Genomic DNA, 18,105 nt, shown 5'->3' with positions numbered 1-18,105 from the left:
GTGACCCCTCGGCTTGCCGGAGTCCCGGGGACTGGGCGGGACGGCTCGGCTCGCTCGACGCTCGGCGGGCCACACTCCATCTGGCTAATCAGGGCCGACTTCGGCTCCTTGCCGCCGCCGGCGGCCGGTCCAGCAGCTCCGGGCCAGCGGTCCCGGCCCGGCTGGGGGCCGTGAGGGGCGGCGGGGCGCCCAGGGCGCGGGGGGCAACGGGCGCTGCGCAGGGACCCCGTGTGGCCAGCCGGAGAGGCGGCCGCGGCGGCGGTCGGGGGCCGGCTCCCGGGGGCGCGGCGGGGGCGCGGCGAGCCCCGAGACGCCGCGCCTGGGGGCCCCGTGTCGCCTCTCGCCTCGATCAAGTCCTCTTCCTCCGGGCAGCGCCCCGGGGCGCCGGCGGGGGACGGCGGGGGCGTGACGGGGGCGGGGACGAAGGCGAGCAGGACGGTGCCGCGCCGCCCCCAAGACGGGTGCGACGACAGCGCTGGGCGGCAGTAGGGCAGCCGGAGGGGCAGCGACATCTGCGGGCGGTGGATGCCTCCCACGGCGCGCGGGCCAGCGGGGGCCGAGGCGAGGACGCGGCCTCGGTGCCGGGGAGCGCGGGCGTCCAGCGCCTGGCCCGGGCGCGGGTAGGAGGACAGACGCGCCCCTGGCTGCGCGGCCCCGCGGTCCGGGCGCAGGCCACCGGCGGGGGCGTGGATCTCGGGCTGAGACTGGTCGGGGCACCGAGAGCAGCGCGGTCCCACTAGGGACGGTGGCCGTCCTGTTTCTCCCGCCTTTGGAAAGTTAACTCCGGCGCTCCGGGTAATCCCTCCGGAGTAGGAAGGCAGAATAAAGGACAGCGCCGTCTGCCCCCGGGTGAGGGGCCGGGGGTCCCGCTCAGCGGGGGGAGCCCGCTTCGCGGGAGCGGCGAGGCCGGCCCATTGACAACTCAGCCCCGGAAAGGGTTAACTGCAGCCGGCCGGTTGGCTTTACGGGTAAATAGAGAGCAGCTGCTCCGCGCGGGCCCCGGCTGGCCCTTTGAAGTTTTTGATTGGTTGCCAATGACATCACCGCCCGGGTTATAACACAGGGGACCCGAAGCGGCGTCGGCTAACCCCGCCTTAAAGCGGCCAGGCCACGCCCCGGGACCGCCCCCTCCAGTCGCCCATTGGCTGCAGGCCACTGTGAGGTGGCGGTCGGCTTTCTCCGGATTCCTATTGGCCCAGCGCGCCGTCGGTCGGCGGCCGGCCCGCCCCCTCCGAGCCGTACATTTACAGTGTAGCAAAAGAGAAAGTAACTATGTTGCTGCTGGAGATCAATGAAGCCGAGTGAATGGGGGCTGAAGGTGCGAACCCGTAGCTGAGGCGGCGCGCCAAACGGTGGAGGGCTGCACTCGTTTATGAAGTAAGTGGAAGTCACCGCGGCCACTCCTGAGAGCCCAGGCGTGGAGGTGGAGGAGTGGACGGCAGTGTGGGTGTGGGTGTGGGTGTGGGGGTGTGTGCTCGTGAGGGTGTGCGTGTGTGTTTGTGTGTGTGTGAGTGTGTGCGTGACTGTGTGTGTGTGATGCGATGCTGCTGGGGGAGCGCAGCAGGTGAGGTTATAAGGTTCTGGCTCCTGCCACCCGGTGCGTGTACTCTCTCTGCAGTCTACTTGGATTTGGGGCGAAGAAAAAAGGAGGCTTGTTGGGAGGCTTTGCGGTAGTTTTAAATGCCTGAGGCTTTTTAGCGCGCTGTGTTGCCAAGCGGGAGATGAAGCGCCCCAGGAGTGGGGAAGGGACGTTTCTAACCACTTTGTTTTCTTGCCAGCCCCAGCCCCGTGGTGGCAGGGCGACTAGCGAGAGAGGGAGAGCTGAGGGTTTGTCTGGGAGGCTTCCTGGGCCGGGCTGGATGGTTTCACGGGCAATATATCGGCCCGGCCGTCTGCTGCAGGGGTGCAGGTCTCGCTACACACTCTGTGCGTGGGTGCCAGCCGCGTACTCCGTGTGGTCCTGGGGGTCCCGGAGTGTCTCCGTGGACACGCTCAGCGTCCCTCTCCTAGGAAATGGACTGTTGATCCTGGGACGGACTCTACCAGGTAACACAATAGCGAAGGCTTTCACTCCTTGGTCCAGATGGCAAACAGTTATAGCTTCCGGAATAGTACTCGCTCTTCAAAAAATACTACGCAAGGGAGGGAGGGAGGGAGTTGGCTCCTTCGCTCCCATCCAAAGGTGGGTGAGAGAAACCCGAGTCGTTGGGGATCTGGGGACGTGATGGGTGCGTGCCCGTGTGTGTGTGGATTCTGCCTGTGACACTTTAGCTCTGTGTCAGAGAATAGTGACGGTCGTGTGTAGAGGGATGATAGCTGATATTTTCCAGACAGCTCTTAAAGTTCCTTTAGGTGAACAACGCTTGTCTGGGGTTTGGTGTCTTTGCTGTGAGCCCGTCTAATAGGAGGAGAGGATCCCGCAGGGCCGCCGCCGTGTAGAGCGCCCCAGTGTCTACAGGGAGAAAGGACCTGGCCCTTTGCAGGCGCTCTCTGAGGAGACTGGAGGTAGACCGACCCGGTGGGTGGGCTACATTTTGCTGCCTCCTTTATCAGGAATAGGCTGATTGGGAAGTCCTCTATATGGAATCCACGTGAAGTTTAGTCCTCTTTTGAAGGAGGAGAGGCTATCAGTATGAGACTGAAATATTCTACAGAGCAGACCGGCTGGCTGCCTCCCATTGATGGAAGCCTGAGGACGCCTAGCCTGCACCAGCGGAGGAGGTGAAGGGGGAGGAGAGTTGAGATGGACCTGTCCTTAGAAGCAGGAGTGGGAGGTGCAGCAGGCAGCAACGGGTGATGGAGCTGCCAGGGATGGGGTTTCCAGGCCTGGGTCCGGTGCTTGAGGCTTTGTTTTAGGAACACCGATCTGTAGTGGAAAGGGGAAATGCAGATTAATTTATAAGAAGCTAACGGGAAACATGAGAGGTCTTAATATGACTATGCTGTGCTTTCAAAGGGCCTGGTAGAGGGGAGAACAAGAAAAGCTCCTAGTGAAAGAGATTCATTTAGGGGGACACTTTCATTCTGATTTGCAGAAAGTTGACCTGCACCCCTGCGGTGTATTTAGCTGTATGTTTCTGTGAGCCATGCAAATACTCTTGGTCATCACTTTGCCTTTGCAGTGCACGAGGAATTACATGGAAAGCATGCAAGGGTGGACACATGGGTCTTTCTCCAATCGTTGCAGGGTACTTCTGCCTGGGAGCTGAGGCCCAGAATAGAGGGCCTCCTTAGAAACCCCCTCCTGTCTTCAGCTTGTCTAATTCTTCGCATTTTTACCTTTCCTAAGGCTGAACTTTGATGTCAGTCCATGAAAGGTTGTTCACCAACTTTTGCATGGACTATACGTTTACCCTGAGACTGGTCAAGCAAATTAGATGGGGCCCTCAGGTGCATCCTCTTTGAATACGTGAAAAATGAGTCTCAAGCTTAGATGGCGGCATGCTAAAGGGCACTTGGGACCCCTTTGGTCAGAGGGTTGCAAAGCTCTTCCCTGAGGGTTTGGATTAGACTGCCTTTTGTGTCACGTGACTTTATCCTCTCTTTCCCCCCTCCCCTTCTTTGCAGACTGTCTTGAGTTCTTCTTGAATTGCCAGTTTTCAGCCTCCTCATGCCTCCGTCTCCTTTAGACGACAGGGTAGTAGTGGCACTGTCTAGGCCCGTCCGACCTCAGGATCTCAACCTTTGTTTAGACTCTAGCTACCTTGGCTCTGCCACCCCAGGCAGTGACAGCCACCCTCCTGTCATCGCCACCACCGTTGTGTCCCTCAAGGCTGCGAATCTGACGTATATGCCCTCATCCAGCGGCTCTGCCCGCTCCCTGAATTGTGGATGCAGCAGTGCCAGCTGCTGCACTGTGGCAACCTACGACAAGGACAATCAGACCCAAACCCAAGCCATCGCTGCTGGCACCGCCACCACCGCCATTGGAACCTCTACCACCTGCCCTGCTAACCAGATGGTCAACAACAATGAGAACACAGGCCCTCTGAGTCCATCAGGTGGGGTGGGCGGCCCTGTGTCAGGAACCCCCAAGCAGCTAGCCAGCATCAAAATCATCTACCCCAACGACCTGGCGAAGAAGATGACCAAATGCAGCAAGAGTCACCTGCCAAGCCAGAGTCCTGTCATCATTGACTGTAGGCCTTTCATGGAGTACAACAAGAGTCACATCCAAGGAGCTGTCCACATTAACTGTGCCGATAAGATCAGCCGGCGGAGACTGCAGCAGGGCAAGATCACTGTCCTGGACTTGATTTCCTGTAGGGAAGGCAAGGACTCTTTCAAGAGGATCTTTTCCAAAGAAATTATAGTTTATGATGAGAATACCAATGAGCCGAGCCGAGTGATGCCCTCCCAGCCACTCCACATAGTCCTCGAGTCCTTGAAGAGAGAAGGCAAAGAACCTCTGGTGTTGAAAGGTAATGTCTCTGTGCCCCTCCCAAGCACACTCCTCACTAGCCTGGGATTTTGCTTAGAAGGAACAGCATTCTCCTTCCCCTGGCTACAAAAGACCAAAACAGACTTTCTTCTTCTTCTTGTCTTCCCCTCCATGCCCTTTCCTTATTTGGGTATAGCAATAAAAATAAAAACAAACCAACTAAAAAACAAAACATTGAACTGGAAGCCAGAAGATCTGGGTTTTAGTCTCAGTTTGGCTTCTAATTTGCATTGCACAAGCCATTTCTCCTCTCTGAGACTGTACTCTCATCTTTTGAAAAAGGGGCTTTATACCAGATGGTATCTCAATATCAGATGCCTCCTCTGATAGCTCTCTATTCCAGTCAATAACTAGTTCAAAAGTTACTGTCTCTCAGATTTAACCAATGTGGGTGAAATGGAGGAATCAGCAACTTTGATGAACTACAGGTCAATCTACAGGTACCAGTTGTTCCTGTGGGAAGTTCTTCCTCTTTCTAACCTCTGAGCTGATTGACATTTATATGGTTTATAAAGTGACCTTCAGGAAGGACAGAGACCCTTACTATTACTTATAAGGCCCCATGAAAAGTACAACTTCATCAAATGCATCCATTCCTCTGTCAAAATTCCAAGGGGACAGACACATTTCCATGAACTCTTCCCCAATCGATTGTTCTTTCTGGCCTCACCTGACAACCATTGGTATTATGGATCCTCCCAAGATGGGGTGGTGGGTTGCCTGCCCTGGCACATTGGATAGAGAACAGCTGTGTAGTCAGTGGAGCTGAGCCCTGGCAGAAGGATTTAATTACCTGCTTATCTCTTTGTTCCTCCCACACAATGTTCCCTTATCTGGTAGGGGAGCCCTCATCTCCTATCCATCCCCGTTGTGCCTTTTTGCATCAGAGGTCATCCTTTGGGGGTACTGCACATCACTGTTCCTCTTCAGTGTCTTCTACCTGGTAGTGGTAGTAAGAGATAGTCATCCTTTTTCTTCTCTACTATTGAGGTTTGAGCCAAGGTACACAGTTTCTGGGCCATATCTCTAACAAGTCTCCTAAACTATGTTGACAAAAGGTATTGTTGGGCTCCTTTGAACACCGTGTTGCAACAGGCCATTTGGGTGAGCAAGTCGGTTGTTTGTCTTTGTGGGACAACTCTGCTGTTCTCCTTCTTGTCTTCCCAATGGTGCATTCTGTATTTGGTTTAGTATTCTAGGGAATATGGTTGGTTCCGAATTCCTTTGTTACGCTCTCCCTTCCCACCCTCCAACCCCTCCTCAAGCTTGGCCTCATTGGACACAGGCACAACTTTCCTAAGGGCTGGTGGGCTGTAAAGGTTGTACTCAGAGAGTCCCGGCAACACCCAGACATTTGTTGTTGTTGTTGATGGTTTTTTTAGGGCTACAAACTATGTTCAGATTTCCTCTGTGTAGCTCTGGATTTTATTGCCTATGTGTTCCTGTTTAGTTGACTTTGAGTGATTCCCAGTAGATTTACCTTGCTATTGTTCTCTCACCATGATCTTAGTTGTTTCATCTTTTTCAGATGAGAAAATACCATCTGCGCATTTCCCATTTTTAAGAATTTGTCTTCCCATTTGTAAGAGTTAATCAGGAGGGATAGCCAAAGGCCTTGATACTCTCTTTTTCCCTCATGTAGAGTGGATGTTCTTGATAAAACGCAGTCTGTCATATCTGTGTGATCTAAGGACAGAAACTAAACAATACAAATTAAGAGGACCCAGACTTAAAAAATGTGGGTGATTAGGAATAGTTGTAGATCCTACTCTATTTTTCAACGGATGTTGTGGCATATGGGGTGGTCTGTCAATCACTGAGAAATGAGTCTCCTTGGTGCTCCTGGCGAAAGTAGGGTTTCTCTCCCCTTTTGCTGTGGGTGCAGCTGAGATTCAGGGAAGCCTGGGCTTGTTCCTCAGTGTCAGAGAATAAGATTGCCTTGATGGGGTGGGGCCAGACACGCTGCTGACCTCACCACTGGGCGCCCTGGGCGGCCACTGTGAGGGCTCGTCATTTTCAGATTGGTGAGGCACAGCAGCGGTTGACTTGGAAGACGTTCTGGTGGTAGAGGTTGGATTATTTGTAGATTTTTGGGCCTTTTTCTTCAAATATCTGGGAGTTTGGTTGAAAGTACATAGTTTAGGAGCAAAGAGGTCTGTAATCTGCTTTATTTATTATTATTATCATTATTATTTTAGCCTTTTTTGATGGAATGGCTTAGAATTGGGACCAAGATGGGAAAGAAGGGAAAGGGATCAACTTTAGAATACTCCCAATTATCCTTTCATCTAGGCAAACCAAAGGTTAATAGCATGGCACCATTGGCATGAAGGTCGGGGTGGGCATCTCTCAAAAGACTTGGCCAACTTCTCTCAGATTCTCCTGAAGTATACTCTTGAGTGGGTCAAGCAGACCATTTTGGCCTTGCTTCTCAGCTGTGGTTTCAGTAATCCCCTTCCTTGGTGATCTAAGATTTCATTTCAGCAAGAGTGGTGGTAGTACCATTTTGGCATGCATGGTTTTTGCAGAGGAGATGTGGTGGGGGATAGTTCGAATATAAGGTGGAAATATCTAAGGCCTTGCTAATTTATTTTCTGAGATTTCAGTGCGATCTCTGGTAATTTATGGCTGACCCATCTGATTCCCTGGTTTATGTTTGTAAACACTGGTTGCTACCCTCCCTGTCCAAGTTCTATGTCCCCCTGTCTCAGTGCCATGCTCTCCATGTTTGGTGCTGCCTGTCAAGAGAGTGGCTGCTGTGTTGCCATTTTAGTAATGCTGTGTCAGGGTGGGAAGAAACCGATCAGAGGCCTAGAGCCCCTGGGATTAAGTTGCTGTTCTAATTTACAGTCCCCTCCCTGTTCTGACCTAGGTCTGAATCCATGTTGTATTCTCATCTTCTGAGAATAAATAGCATCAGACGTGTGTTTCTACTTACCTGGTAAAAATGATCCAAATGAATAAATGTTCAGGACTTCGCGAAGTCCACTCATTTTATTCCAAGTTGATTTTTAATATGATTTCTATCCAGATGGAGTGGGAAGGGTAGGTAATGCTGAGTATTTCCTAATGGGGTTTACCATCTTGGCTATGATGTTTATAATGGTCCTTTTCAGCAGGACTGACTTCAGGGAAATAATTTGTTATTTACCTATGTAGGAAAGGATATTTTACCATCTATTGCCTCCTCCTTGAAGACAATATGTGCCTTTAAAGTATTTATTCTACACAATTCTCAAACACATAGAAAGTAAAAACAGTATAACAAATACCGTTATACCTATCACCTAAATTAAACAATTATTAATATTTTGCCCTAGTTGCTTTCTCTTCCTTTCTCATTGAAATGTTTTAAAATACCGTAGAGGTGACTTTTTAAAACATCTAAATATTTTAATGTTTAAATTGAAAGGTTTAAATTTAATAAGGCTAGAATATTTTACAGTATAGCATGGACATTTTCACTCTTAAATTATTGTGTTGTATGTCCATTGTTGAGATTAAAAAAAGAAAAAATAGCATCTTCCTATAACTGGTGTGCCGTCAGGTCTGTGGAGAAGCTTCTCTCCCTCCAGGCACCTTCCTGGGGTCTGTCTCTCCCCCTCTCCACACCATGCCCGGACTTGATCTGTGCTGTTACAAAAGAAAAGATTAAGAGACTGCAGCTCTCTGACAGGCCTGCTCTGGGACCAGAGGTATTTACCGGGGAGCAAGGGGCAGAAGAGGGAAACAGTTCAGGAGGCTGGTACACAGGAAGGATTCGGGGACATAGGGAGTCAGGTTTTTATACTATAAAACTTTCCATCCTGTCTCCTGAGAAATGAGGACTGAACATTTGTCCACAGTCACAAAATGATTCTGAAATAAACACTTGTAGGCAGGATTAGGGTTTGGTAACAAAGTGACTGGCCATGCTCAGAAATCAGAGACCCTGTGAAAATATTCTTTCCATCCCTGCTTTGTTTTGACGGGGGAACAAAAGTCCTCTCTTGCCCTTCAAGAATAGTATGGAGTTTTTTTTTTTTTTTTTTAAAGACATGTAAAATAAAGACATAGCTACATTTAAAAATTGCCTGTTGTCATTTTGAGCTTCTATTTAACATCCAGACATGCCAAATATTTGCCTTGTAGCAAATGGTGGCAAGATTAAGGCAGGACTTTGGATCCAGTTGGCCTGAGTTCTGGTCTTGGTTCTCCCCTTACCAGTGATGTATCCTTGGGCAAGTTGCTTAATCCCTTAGTTCCTTAGTTTCCTCACTTACAAAAAGGGAATGTTAGAGTAGCAACCTCACAGTGTTAGCTTAGGAATTAGGTGAATTAATGTTTGTAAAGTGTTTAGAAGAATTCCTCACACATGGGAACCACTAAATAAATGTAGCTTAATATTTTAATTTACTATTACTAGTGATGAGACAGAAATGATGGTGCCAGTAAAACAAAGGGAATTTTGGCTCCTTTTACAAAGGAGTCCAAGCATCAAGATAGGTAGAGTGTGTGTGTGTGTGTTGCTATGGCCTAAAAATAACTTGGTGACTGTTAACTAATTTAAGTAGCATACAGTTGCATTGCCAAGTAATTACAAAAAACACATTGGAGTCAAGAGGCCAGAGAAATTTGAACATATCCTAGAATTCTTTATTTGTAGGGGGTTTTGGTAATATGTGGTAAATCTGCCTACCCAATGTTCCATAACTAAATAATGAAAGTATAAAACTATCAGTTTGCTTTTTCTGGCCTCTCATCAGGCTAATTTATTTTGGGGATGATAGTTGTAGTCAGAGTATAAAAGGTGGGATGGGTGGTGTGTTTCATTTTAAAGTTTCACAAAGCTTTGAGTTGTGAAGAACTGGAGAGTGAAGGGAAGAAAAGGAAAGGGTTGAAGGGCCTGGTCATTCCTCTGAGTGTCCTGAGCCCTTACCCTGAACTGCTTTACAGTTGCCTATACTCTGAGCTTCTGGGTCCACGGCATCAGGTTCCGGGTATACCATCCTGCTTCCTAATTAAACTGTAAAGGAGGAGAGTATAAGTGATCTCTCTCCACTGCCATATGCCTGCCCAATCTGTTCCTCGTTCAGTGTTCAGTAGCCTGATGCTTAGCTCCCTCACACCTGAGTTCAAATCTAGACTTTCCCACTAACCGACTGTATGTGTCCTTCCTTAGGCCACTGACTTTACCTGCTAGAGCCCCAGATTCTTCTCCATTGTAAGGCAGGGATAATATCACCATCACAGGATAAAATGAGACAGGGTAAACAAAGTGCCTGACAATAGACAGCTGTCAATAATTAGGCCCCTGGGCCATAGCCCTTTATCTTTACCTTCTTTAAGGACCCATTACCTTAAACCAAAAACCAAACCTCTTGCCATCAAGTCGGTGCTGACTCATGGCAAACCCGTGTGTTAACAGAGTAGAACCGAGCTCCATAGATCAAAGCAGGTCTTTACCAAACCAGATCATCCGGGCTTTCCTCTGTGGTGAGGCTGGCTGGCTTCAAACACCAACCTTTCTGTTAGCAGCAGAGCCCAAACCATTTGTGCCACCCAGGGACCTCCCATTGTGTTGGCGGGAAGGGTGGCAAGTTGTTCTCAGCTTGTTCTGTGGCAGCATGCTAACAATGTCCTCACCAGTTCAGATCAGTTCATTTAACCATCTGACTTGTCAAGGGCAAGTTGAGTGGTGGATAATGATTGGAGATTAGAAAAAGCAGGGTAGGGGAAGGACATTAAATGGATAAAGCAGTTTGCCTAATTCTGTTTTCCAAATGTGTGTGCATGGGAGAAAAGAGAGGGGATAATGGTGAACAGCTTGTCCTTGGTCCTCTAGGCAAACACATCTGGAGCTCTGACAAAATCACAACAGCGGCTCCAAAGATTAGATAGGAAGCTTAGGGGGCAGTAGGTTTATGTTAACGAGGGAAGGACAATTTGGAAAAGGGGATGGCAATGGCTACGAAACCTGAAGAATGTAATCAGTGTCACTGAATTGTACATGTAGAAGTTGTCGAATTGGTGTATATGCCACTGCGTATATTCTCAATAACAACAACAAAAATATAGTAAAAAAAGAAAAAGAAACCACAGGAGCAGACAGGCTCTTCCAGAGCCTTCTGATGCAGAGACCCCTGGGAGCAAGGCATGACCAGCAGCAGCCCCTCTGCCTCAGACCCTGTGCTATCAGCAGCCAGTCTCCCTGCCCTGACACTGCTGGCGAGCAGTTGGAGGATAAAATGTGTCGTAATGTAGTACCTAGGCAAAGTAACCCGAGTAGGTCCATAAGGATACGCACCAGGGGTAGAAATTCTAATCCCACAAGAGGTCATCTTGCCTTCTTTGAACTGAAGAATCCCAGCTCTTAGGAAAAAAGGAATGTTAGGGACCCCTTAGTCCAGTAGTTTCCAACCCAGGTTGATCACTGGAATTACCTGGGGGAGACTTGAAATCTTTGATGCCCAGATCCACTTCCGAGTTTCTCATTTAATTGACCTGGAGTATATCCTGAGGCCCAGGATTCTTAAAAGCTCCCCAGGGGGTTCTAATGTGAAGCAAAGTTTAAAAACCATCGATCTAGTGCAGTCTTCTCATTCTGCAATTACAGAAATGGGGCCTAGGGAGGTTTATGACTTATCCAAGGTCATGTGGATGATTAATTTTACAGCCTTGCTCCTTAGTGCTAAAAAAAGTTCTTGCTAGGCTTGACAGATTGATGTATGTGTGTGTGTATTATTATCTAATAATAACAGTATCTAAAGTATAACAGAATATGAAATAATATATTTAATCAATAATTTTGAAAATCAGAACCCTTTTTCTTGAATTTTGAGATTTCAGTTCAGAACTAAAAAGGCCCAAGACTAAGGACTTTTAGTCTAGCAGCTCATGGTCTAGATATTTACCTGGATCCTAGAAATATAGGATAAACCTTAAGATTGACTTAGTTTCATCCTGCAGGAAACTGAATGGTTTAAGCAAGGACCGAAGTACAGGTAATCAAAATGCACCATGGTACCCAAGAGCCTCAGGCTTCTGGGCTTAAACAGGTGCTGTCTTTTTGCTAGGCTGTCTCCACAGATGTCCAGCCTTGTGGGCAGAGGAGATTCACGCATTTGCTCAACAAATGTTACTGAGTACATTCTGGGTGCTAGGCGCTTGCCTGCAGGCCGGTGTGTCTGCCATCACACAGGTTGTCATCCACATGCTTGAAGGAGAGCAGGTCTGGAAGAGGCCAGTTTTCCGAATTCTCTCCACCTTGAATGAAAGTCATGTACCTGTTTGTGCTCTTCCTCATCCCCCCCTGTTTAGAGAGAGGCTCATCTTCAGGCAGTGTGCTTCTGGGAAATACATTTTTATGTAGCATTTTTCTCCTTTTCTCTTTCAAGAAAGAGTCTGGCCTTTTCTAAGTGCATCTTCATGGACCAAAAGAAAGTCTTTCCGACACCTTGATCCAAAAAGAAATCATATATTGGTTTTTAATGGAAAAGGAAATCTGCATAGCTCAGGGCTGCCAGGCCTCCTTTAAGTAGCTGAGTGGAACCTTGTAATTTGGAGCCCACTAATTTTGGACGTACTGCTGATAGGAACAAGGCCTGCGTTTATTTTTCCTGCATGCTGTCTATGAAAGGAGGACACACTAAGCAAACCAGCATTGTAAACAATATTTCAGAGACAAAGTTTTGGCTTGCTTAAAAAAAAAAATAAGGAAAAGCTTGCAAGTACAATTAAAAACCACTCTAAGAGGCGGGGCTGGGAGGAATATAGGCCTTTGTGATTTTACCTGTTACCTTCAAGTCAATTTCGACTCATGGCAGCCCCATTTGTTACAGAGTAGATCTGCTCCATGAGGTTTTCTTGGCTATAATCTTTAGGGAAGCAGATCAACAGGGTTTTCTTCTGTGACACCGCTGGGTCGGTTCGAACCGCCAACCTTCAGGTTAGTAGTTGAAAGTAAACTACTTGCAACACTCAGGGACCGTCTGTGATTTCATGGCCTGAGTTTTTTTCCCTTAAACTATGGGGAAAAAAAAAAAAAAAAGATTGATTATGATGCAATCTACCGTATACTGTGCATTCATATAGTGTAACTTCCCCACCACAGGAAAAACGGGGGGAAGAGCAGACGGTGAGAATGAAGCCCAGCCTGAATGTCATCTGAGGACTTTTAAAAGTATACATTCTATATTCAAATGGATATAATCTCCTTTCTAATTATGAAGTCTTGACTCTTGAGCTGTTTTCATCTATAATCCATGAGCAAGGTCTTGACCTTTTCTTTTTTTTCTCCAGGTTATGCCTGTATTATGTATTATTGCTTAAAAGTTGGGGAAGATACATGAATACATAATGTGTGTGTGTGTACATATTGATACCCTTGGGGACAGCAGATTGCAGCCCTTGTAACTGTAGTTAGAGCAACCTTCATTGTGTCTCCTGCCCAGGCACCCAGATACCAACTGTGAAGGTAGCCATATGTGTGCGTATACAGATACACGGATATATATGTGTGTATATTTGTATATATAAAACCAAAACCAAACCCATTGCCATCAAGTCAATTCCAACTCACAGGGACCCACATACATATGTGTGTATGTATATTATATACATACATATTTTAACCTCTCTAGCAAGGTTTAACATATTTTAACCTCCTATGCTTTATGTGAGTTAAAGAAAAAAGAGCCTGGAGCCCATGTCCTGGATAAGGAAATGAGCAGTGCAGGTCTGGGACTTTCATGGCAGATCAAGGCCATCACCCCGGGCTCTGCCTTGGGCAGTGGAAGAACACTAACAGAAAGAAACGGCTTTGCCGATTCATCTCATTATCCGTATTGTCCTGAATGTTTTATTTGTGATGAAGACCTAATCATCTTCCCTTCCCCTTGCCCACTTCCCAGTCTTGAATTTCACCGAAAGGAAAGCAAAGCCAAATTCTTCAAGTGCTCTGCAGAACATTTTGCTTTTGTCAGACCACTCCTGGTAGGACCCCGTCTGGTATCTGTTGCTTGTTTCTAATATCAGGCAAATAGATGAAACTGCCTGACCCAGGAGTAATGTCAGGCAGATCCTCTCTTCATGTTTAATGTAAACTCAACTGATCTCACTTTGTGTCCCTGGGTTAGGAGGCAGTCCCCATTTTGCCTCGGCTCATCGCTGTCCAGTTCCTTGATTTGATACTCCATATTTATTCTACAGAATAAATAATCCCATGTTCTTTGAACCACGGCCCCAAGGTCCATTGTCATTGGGCTAAATATTACCAGTTGTTGCTGCAGGCAAAAGGGAAGAAAAAAGAAACCAGAAAGAAAGGAAAGCAAGGGAGAGGAGGGCAGAGGAAAGAGCAGTCTGTGGGTTGAGGGGACAGTCAGGATGACGAAACAGTATCTCCCTGTGTTCAGGCCTGTAAGCTACAGTCATAGCCTTTACAGTAGTACCTCTGCTTCCCTCTTAAAATCAAAACACTAGACACGAACTTCTAAGAGTCCCTTTCCTGAAGGGATGGAGGACATATTCTTGGGTCTTGTTATTTCTGTTCTTATTACAATACCACATCTTTATGTTAAGACTTTAAGATAACGGGTCTTAGCGTTCTCGTGAAGTGATATTTTAATCTGCCGGTGGAACGTTGTTTAATCACCTCTAACTACTCTATCATCCCTGAAATTAGAAAATCATTTTCTAGATAGCTTGGATGGAAGAAAACTAATAGCTACCAAGTGCCTCTATGTGCTGGGCACTGGTCTGTCATGTATGGATCTTAATTCTCAGAGCAGCTCCGTGAGAGAGGTTTTGTATCCCTGCTTTGACGGCTCAGGAATCTGAGGAACAGATTAAATATTTCTTCCCATGTCATTAGCTAGTGGATGGGCAAACTATATTTGAAACCCAATGCTTATGATTCTAAAGCCCAAGGTTTTTCCAGGCTGCCTGTGTATTTGGCTTTAACTGGCTTTATCTCAGAGCTGTCCCAAGTTTATGCCACTACCTCCCCCTGCAAACCATTTTCTTGTATATCTGCAACTGAACATTTCAGTGCTAAGAGTGACCTGCTTTATGTCCTTAGAGAAGAACTGGCTTCCTGTTGACCTTGATCTCAGTTAGATTATAGCCTTGACCTTTATAAAACTTAGACACTTTAAATTTGGTCATGGCAGAAGCTTTTAGGGAGTAACAGATGGATCAAAGAGATTTTGGAAACTGTAATAATTATTTCTGTCATGTGTTGGGTGCTTATTATATACTGGATTCTGTGATGTGAGCATTATACCTCGTGCTAACACTCCATTTTACATGTGACTGAGACTCAGAGGGGTCCGGGCACTTGTCCGAGGCCTTTCAATCTGGTGCGTGGTAAAACCTGGGCCTGGCACCCTTAAGCTTAGGCTCTGTGTGTTTGTAATGCTAAGTACCTTAGACCGCATTCCCATAGTTGCCCGTGGATATAGGAGGATGCTTCTTTCTTCCACACATATTAATATCCTCACTTACTTTCTAGAGCGGGAAACAGACGAGTGAGGAGGAAGATGGGTATAGAGTGAGAAAGCACATACGATAAGTGTGTGTAACCACATCTCAAAGACAGGTATTAGATGTTTCATACTTCATGTTCATTATCCATTCTATTAGTTTAGATAATAAAATTAACTATGGATTTTTTTCACCCAAGTGTGTGAAGAAAGAATCTCTAGTAGATTATCATTGCCCTTTGGGAAAGTTAATTCTCTGGGGTAAGTGAGCAGGGATCCCATCAAACCATTTACTATTTACTGTTTTTGTTTTTTCCTTTCTTCCATTTCCCATCTCTCTTCTTCCCTTCTACAGTCTGAGCCTACAAATATAGCTGTCTTAGACTGGGTTCTCTAGAGGAGCAAAACCAATGAAGCGTGTATATAAAATGTATATACACATGTAGAGAAAGATTTATTTCAAGGAAATGGCTCATGCAGTTATAGAGGCTGGCAAGTCCCAAATCCAGGGGCCAGACATCAGGCTGGAGGCTTCTCCTGACTCAAGTGGTTGCAGGGGCTGATGAACCCAAAATCGGCAGGTCAGACAGCAGGCTGCTGGCTCATGTCCCAAGAACCAGAAGTCAGAAGATGAAGAGTTGGATGCAGGATCCCGAAAGGGGGAGCTTTGCCAAAACATCTATAAATATTGGATGCAGGCCCCACCCCCAAGAAAAATCCTCTTGCAACTGATTGACTGCTCACATCCTATATTTTAGGTCACAAAATGGAAGATTATTACATAATATCTGCCAAACCACTGAGAATCATGGCCTAGCCAAGTTGACAAATAATCTTAACCATCACAGTCCACCCCTTGTCAACTTGACACCTGTACACATCTTCATAAACCGTATGTAATCATAATTCTAAATAAAATTATAAAGTCATACTTGTGGCTAACACAATGGAACTAATGTGTACAACCAAAAATGTACTAGCCCTATTTATATCTTATATTTTATAATAATTAATGGAATAAGGGAAGGAATAAAACAAAAACATTTGTTTTATATATATATATGCACTCATATGCTTATAACAAAACAAGAAATGCTAAAAACAATTACAGCCCTCATTTCTGCAATTGGTCATGTGGTCATAGTACAGTATTTAGAGCTACCTTCTTCCATCACCCATTTCATATACCCATGCCCTCAGCAAGCATCTCAGCTGGTCATGGTTCTTTGATTGGTAGAGTGACCAAACCTTCATTCCTGAAGGGTCTGGGCCATTAGTAGTCATGTCAGAACTGGGTTGCTGTAGTTTTCCATTGGCTTTAATCATAGGGCATGGAATCTCCAGTATTCCAGACATACTCTTAACTTTACCTCTATTATGTAATATCAATCTTATTTCCCTTTGGTTATGAGGATCGATCATACCAGGCAATAAGGTAACCCCCTTCTTTGTTGATCCAGAGGCATGAGGAGCTCAAAGTGGCCAGGTAGCATTCTTAACTTCCAGTTCATTAGAATCAGTGTTGTGTCTTTTTGTGGGGGTATTTCTCCCTTTGGAACTAAAACTTCTAGACCCACAGAGCATTGGGTCACAGGAACAGGGAGCAAAACTTTTGCTAAGGGTAATAGTGAGTGGCGCCGCAGCCATTTCTACCCCTGATTCCTAGATCCATGAATCTTGGCAATGAGAGGAGCAGCACCATATGTTGGTTGCTAGTTTAGAACATAGACAGCCTCCTAAAGAACATTTCCCCAACGCTGCAAGGTATTTCCACCTTGTTGATGCTACAGTTGTGTCTTTAGAAGGCCATTAAATCAGTCTATCAAGCCAGCTGCTTCAGGATGATGGGAAACATGGTAATACCAGTAATTTCCATGAGCATGGGCCCATAACCACACTTCATTTGCTGTGAAGCATGTTCCTTGATCTGAGGCAATGCTGTGTGGGATACCATGACAGTGGATAAGGCATTCTGTGAGTCTATAGATGGTAACGTTGGCAGGATCACTGTGTGCAGGGAAGGCAAATCTGTATCCAGAGTAAGCGTCTATCTCAGTAAGAACAAAACACTGCCCTTGCCATGATGGAAGTGGTCCAACGTAATCAACCTGCCACCAGGTTATTGGCTGATCACTCCTAGGAATGGTGCCATATTTGGGACTCAGTGTTGGTCTTTGCTGCTGGCAGATTGGGCACTCAGCAGTGGCTGTAGCCAAGTCAGTCTTGGTGAGTGCAGAGTCCATGATGCTGAGCCCATGCATAACCTCCATCCCTGCCACCATGGCCACTTTGGTCATGAGCCTGTTATAAGAAAGTTTAAAATAAATTCTAGGATATTAACTTTACTGATGATAACCATTCACCTTTAGATGGCAAGAGGGATTTTCCGGAGCATAACAACCCCCGAGCAACTTGAGAAATGATGAAGAAAACTGTTGGTTATAACCTTTTGCACCCATAAACATTCATTCACAATTTGTTGAATTAAAAAAAAAAAAAAAAAACTTTTTTTTTTTTAAATTTTTGTAGAGCACAATATCACAGAGTAGGAAGAGACCTTATGAGCATTTGGTCCACCTGCCCCATTTTACAGGTATGGAAACTGATTACTTACCCAAGGACTTATAAATAGCTGCTAGCAGAGCTGGCGTAGAATTCATGTTTCCTAACTCTCAGTTCAGTGTTTTTGTTTTTTTAAATCCCAGTGGGAGCATAATGTCTTGTCTTGTGTCTGAGTTGTTATTAAATGAGCAGATCTTATGAGCACATGTTCAGCCAGTCACTCCGTGTTTTCTTTCTTTTTACCATTCTAGTGAGCTTATTAAGTGGCTTCTTCATGAATCTGTCCACTGACGCCCCTGCATGTTTGTATTCAGCCTTTACATTGAGGATTTATATTGTTTCTTGCAGACGAAGTGTATTGTGGGGATTGGGAGCACAGATTTCTGGAGCTAGATTGTTGAGTTGGAATTCTGACTTTGCCTCTTATTAGAAGTATGAACTTGAGCAAATTAACTTTTGTGTGCCTCAGTTTCCTCATCCATCAAGTCGGGAGGATAATGGCAGTTTTCCCATGAGATTAGTTGAGGATTGAATGAGCTAACATATGTCCAAGTGCTTTGAACAATGCCTGATGTGTCATAACTGGCACCGAAAACTTTACCATGTATTGAATACCATAATAGTATACTAATAATGATATAT

At 46.2% G+C, this 18,105-nt stretch overlaps 1 protein-coding gene across 2 annotated transcripts in view; it reads left to right on the top strand.

Annotated features, from left to right (window-relative positions):
* The first annotated feature begins 505 nt into the window (after positions 1-505).
* The window catches only part of DUSP10 (dual specificity phosphatase 10), a 72,721-nt gene continuing 55,121 nt past the window's right edge, over positions 506-18,105 (top strand). Inside the window, exons 1-2 of one of the 2 annotated variants that reach the window (XM_049868271.1) lie at positions 506-1,377; positions 3,568-4,421. In XM_049868271.1, the coding sequence (XP_049724228.1) occupies positions 3,611-4,421 (811 nt within the window). In that variant the 5' untranslated portion in view covers positions 506-1,377; positions 3,568-3,610. The remainder of the gene's footprint in view (positions 1,378-3,567; positions 4,422-18,105) is intronic. The other variant, XM_049868270.1, reaches the window with a different exon arrangement.

Source organism: Elephas maximus, chromosome 24, assembly GCF_024166365.1.
Source record: "Elephas maximus indicus isolate mEleMax1 chromosome 24, mEleMax1 primary haplotype, whole genome shotgun sequence".
In the NCBI taxonomy this organism is placed as follows: Eukaryota; Metazoa; Chordata; class Mammalia; order Proboscidea; family Elephantidae; genus Elephas; species Elephas maximus.
This window is presented reverse-complemented; position numbering and strand designations above follow the sequence as displayed.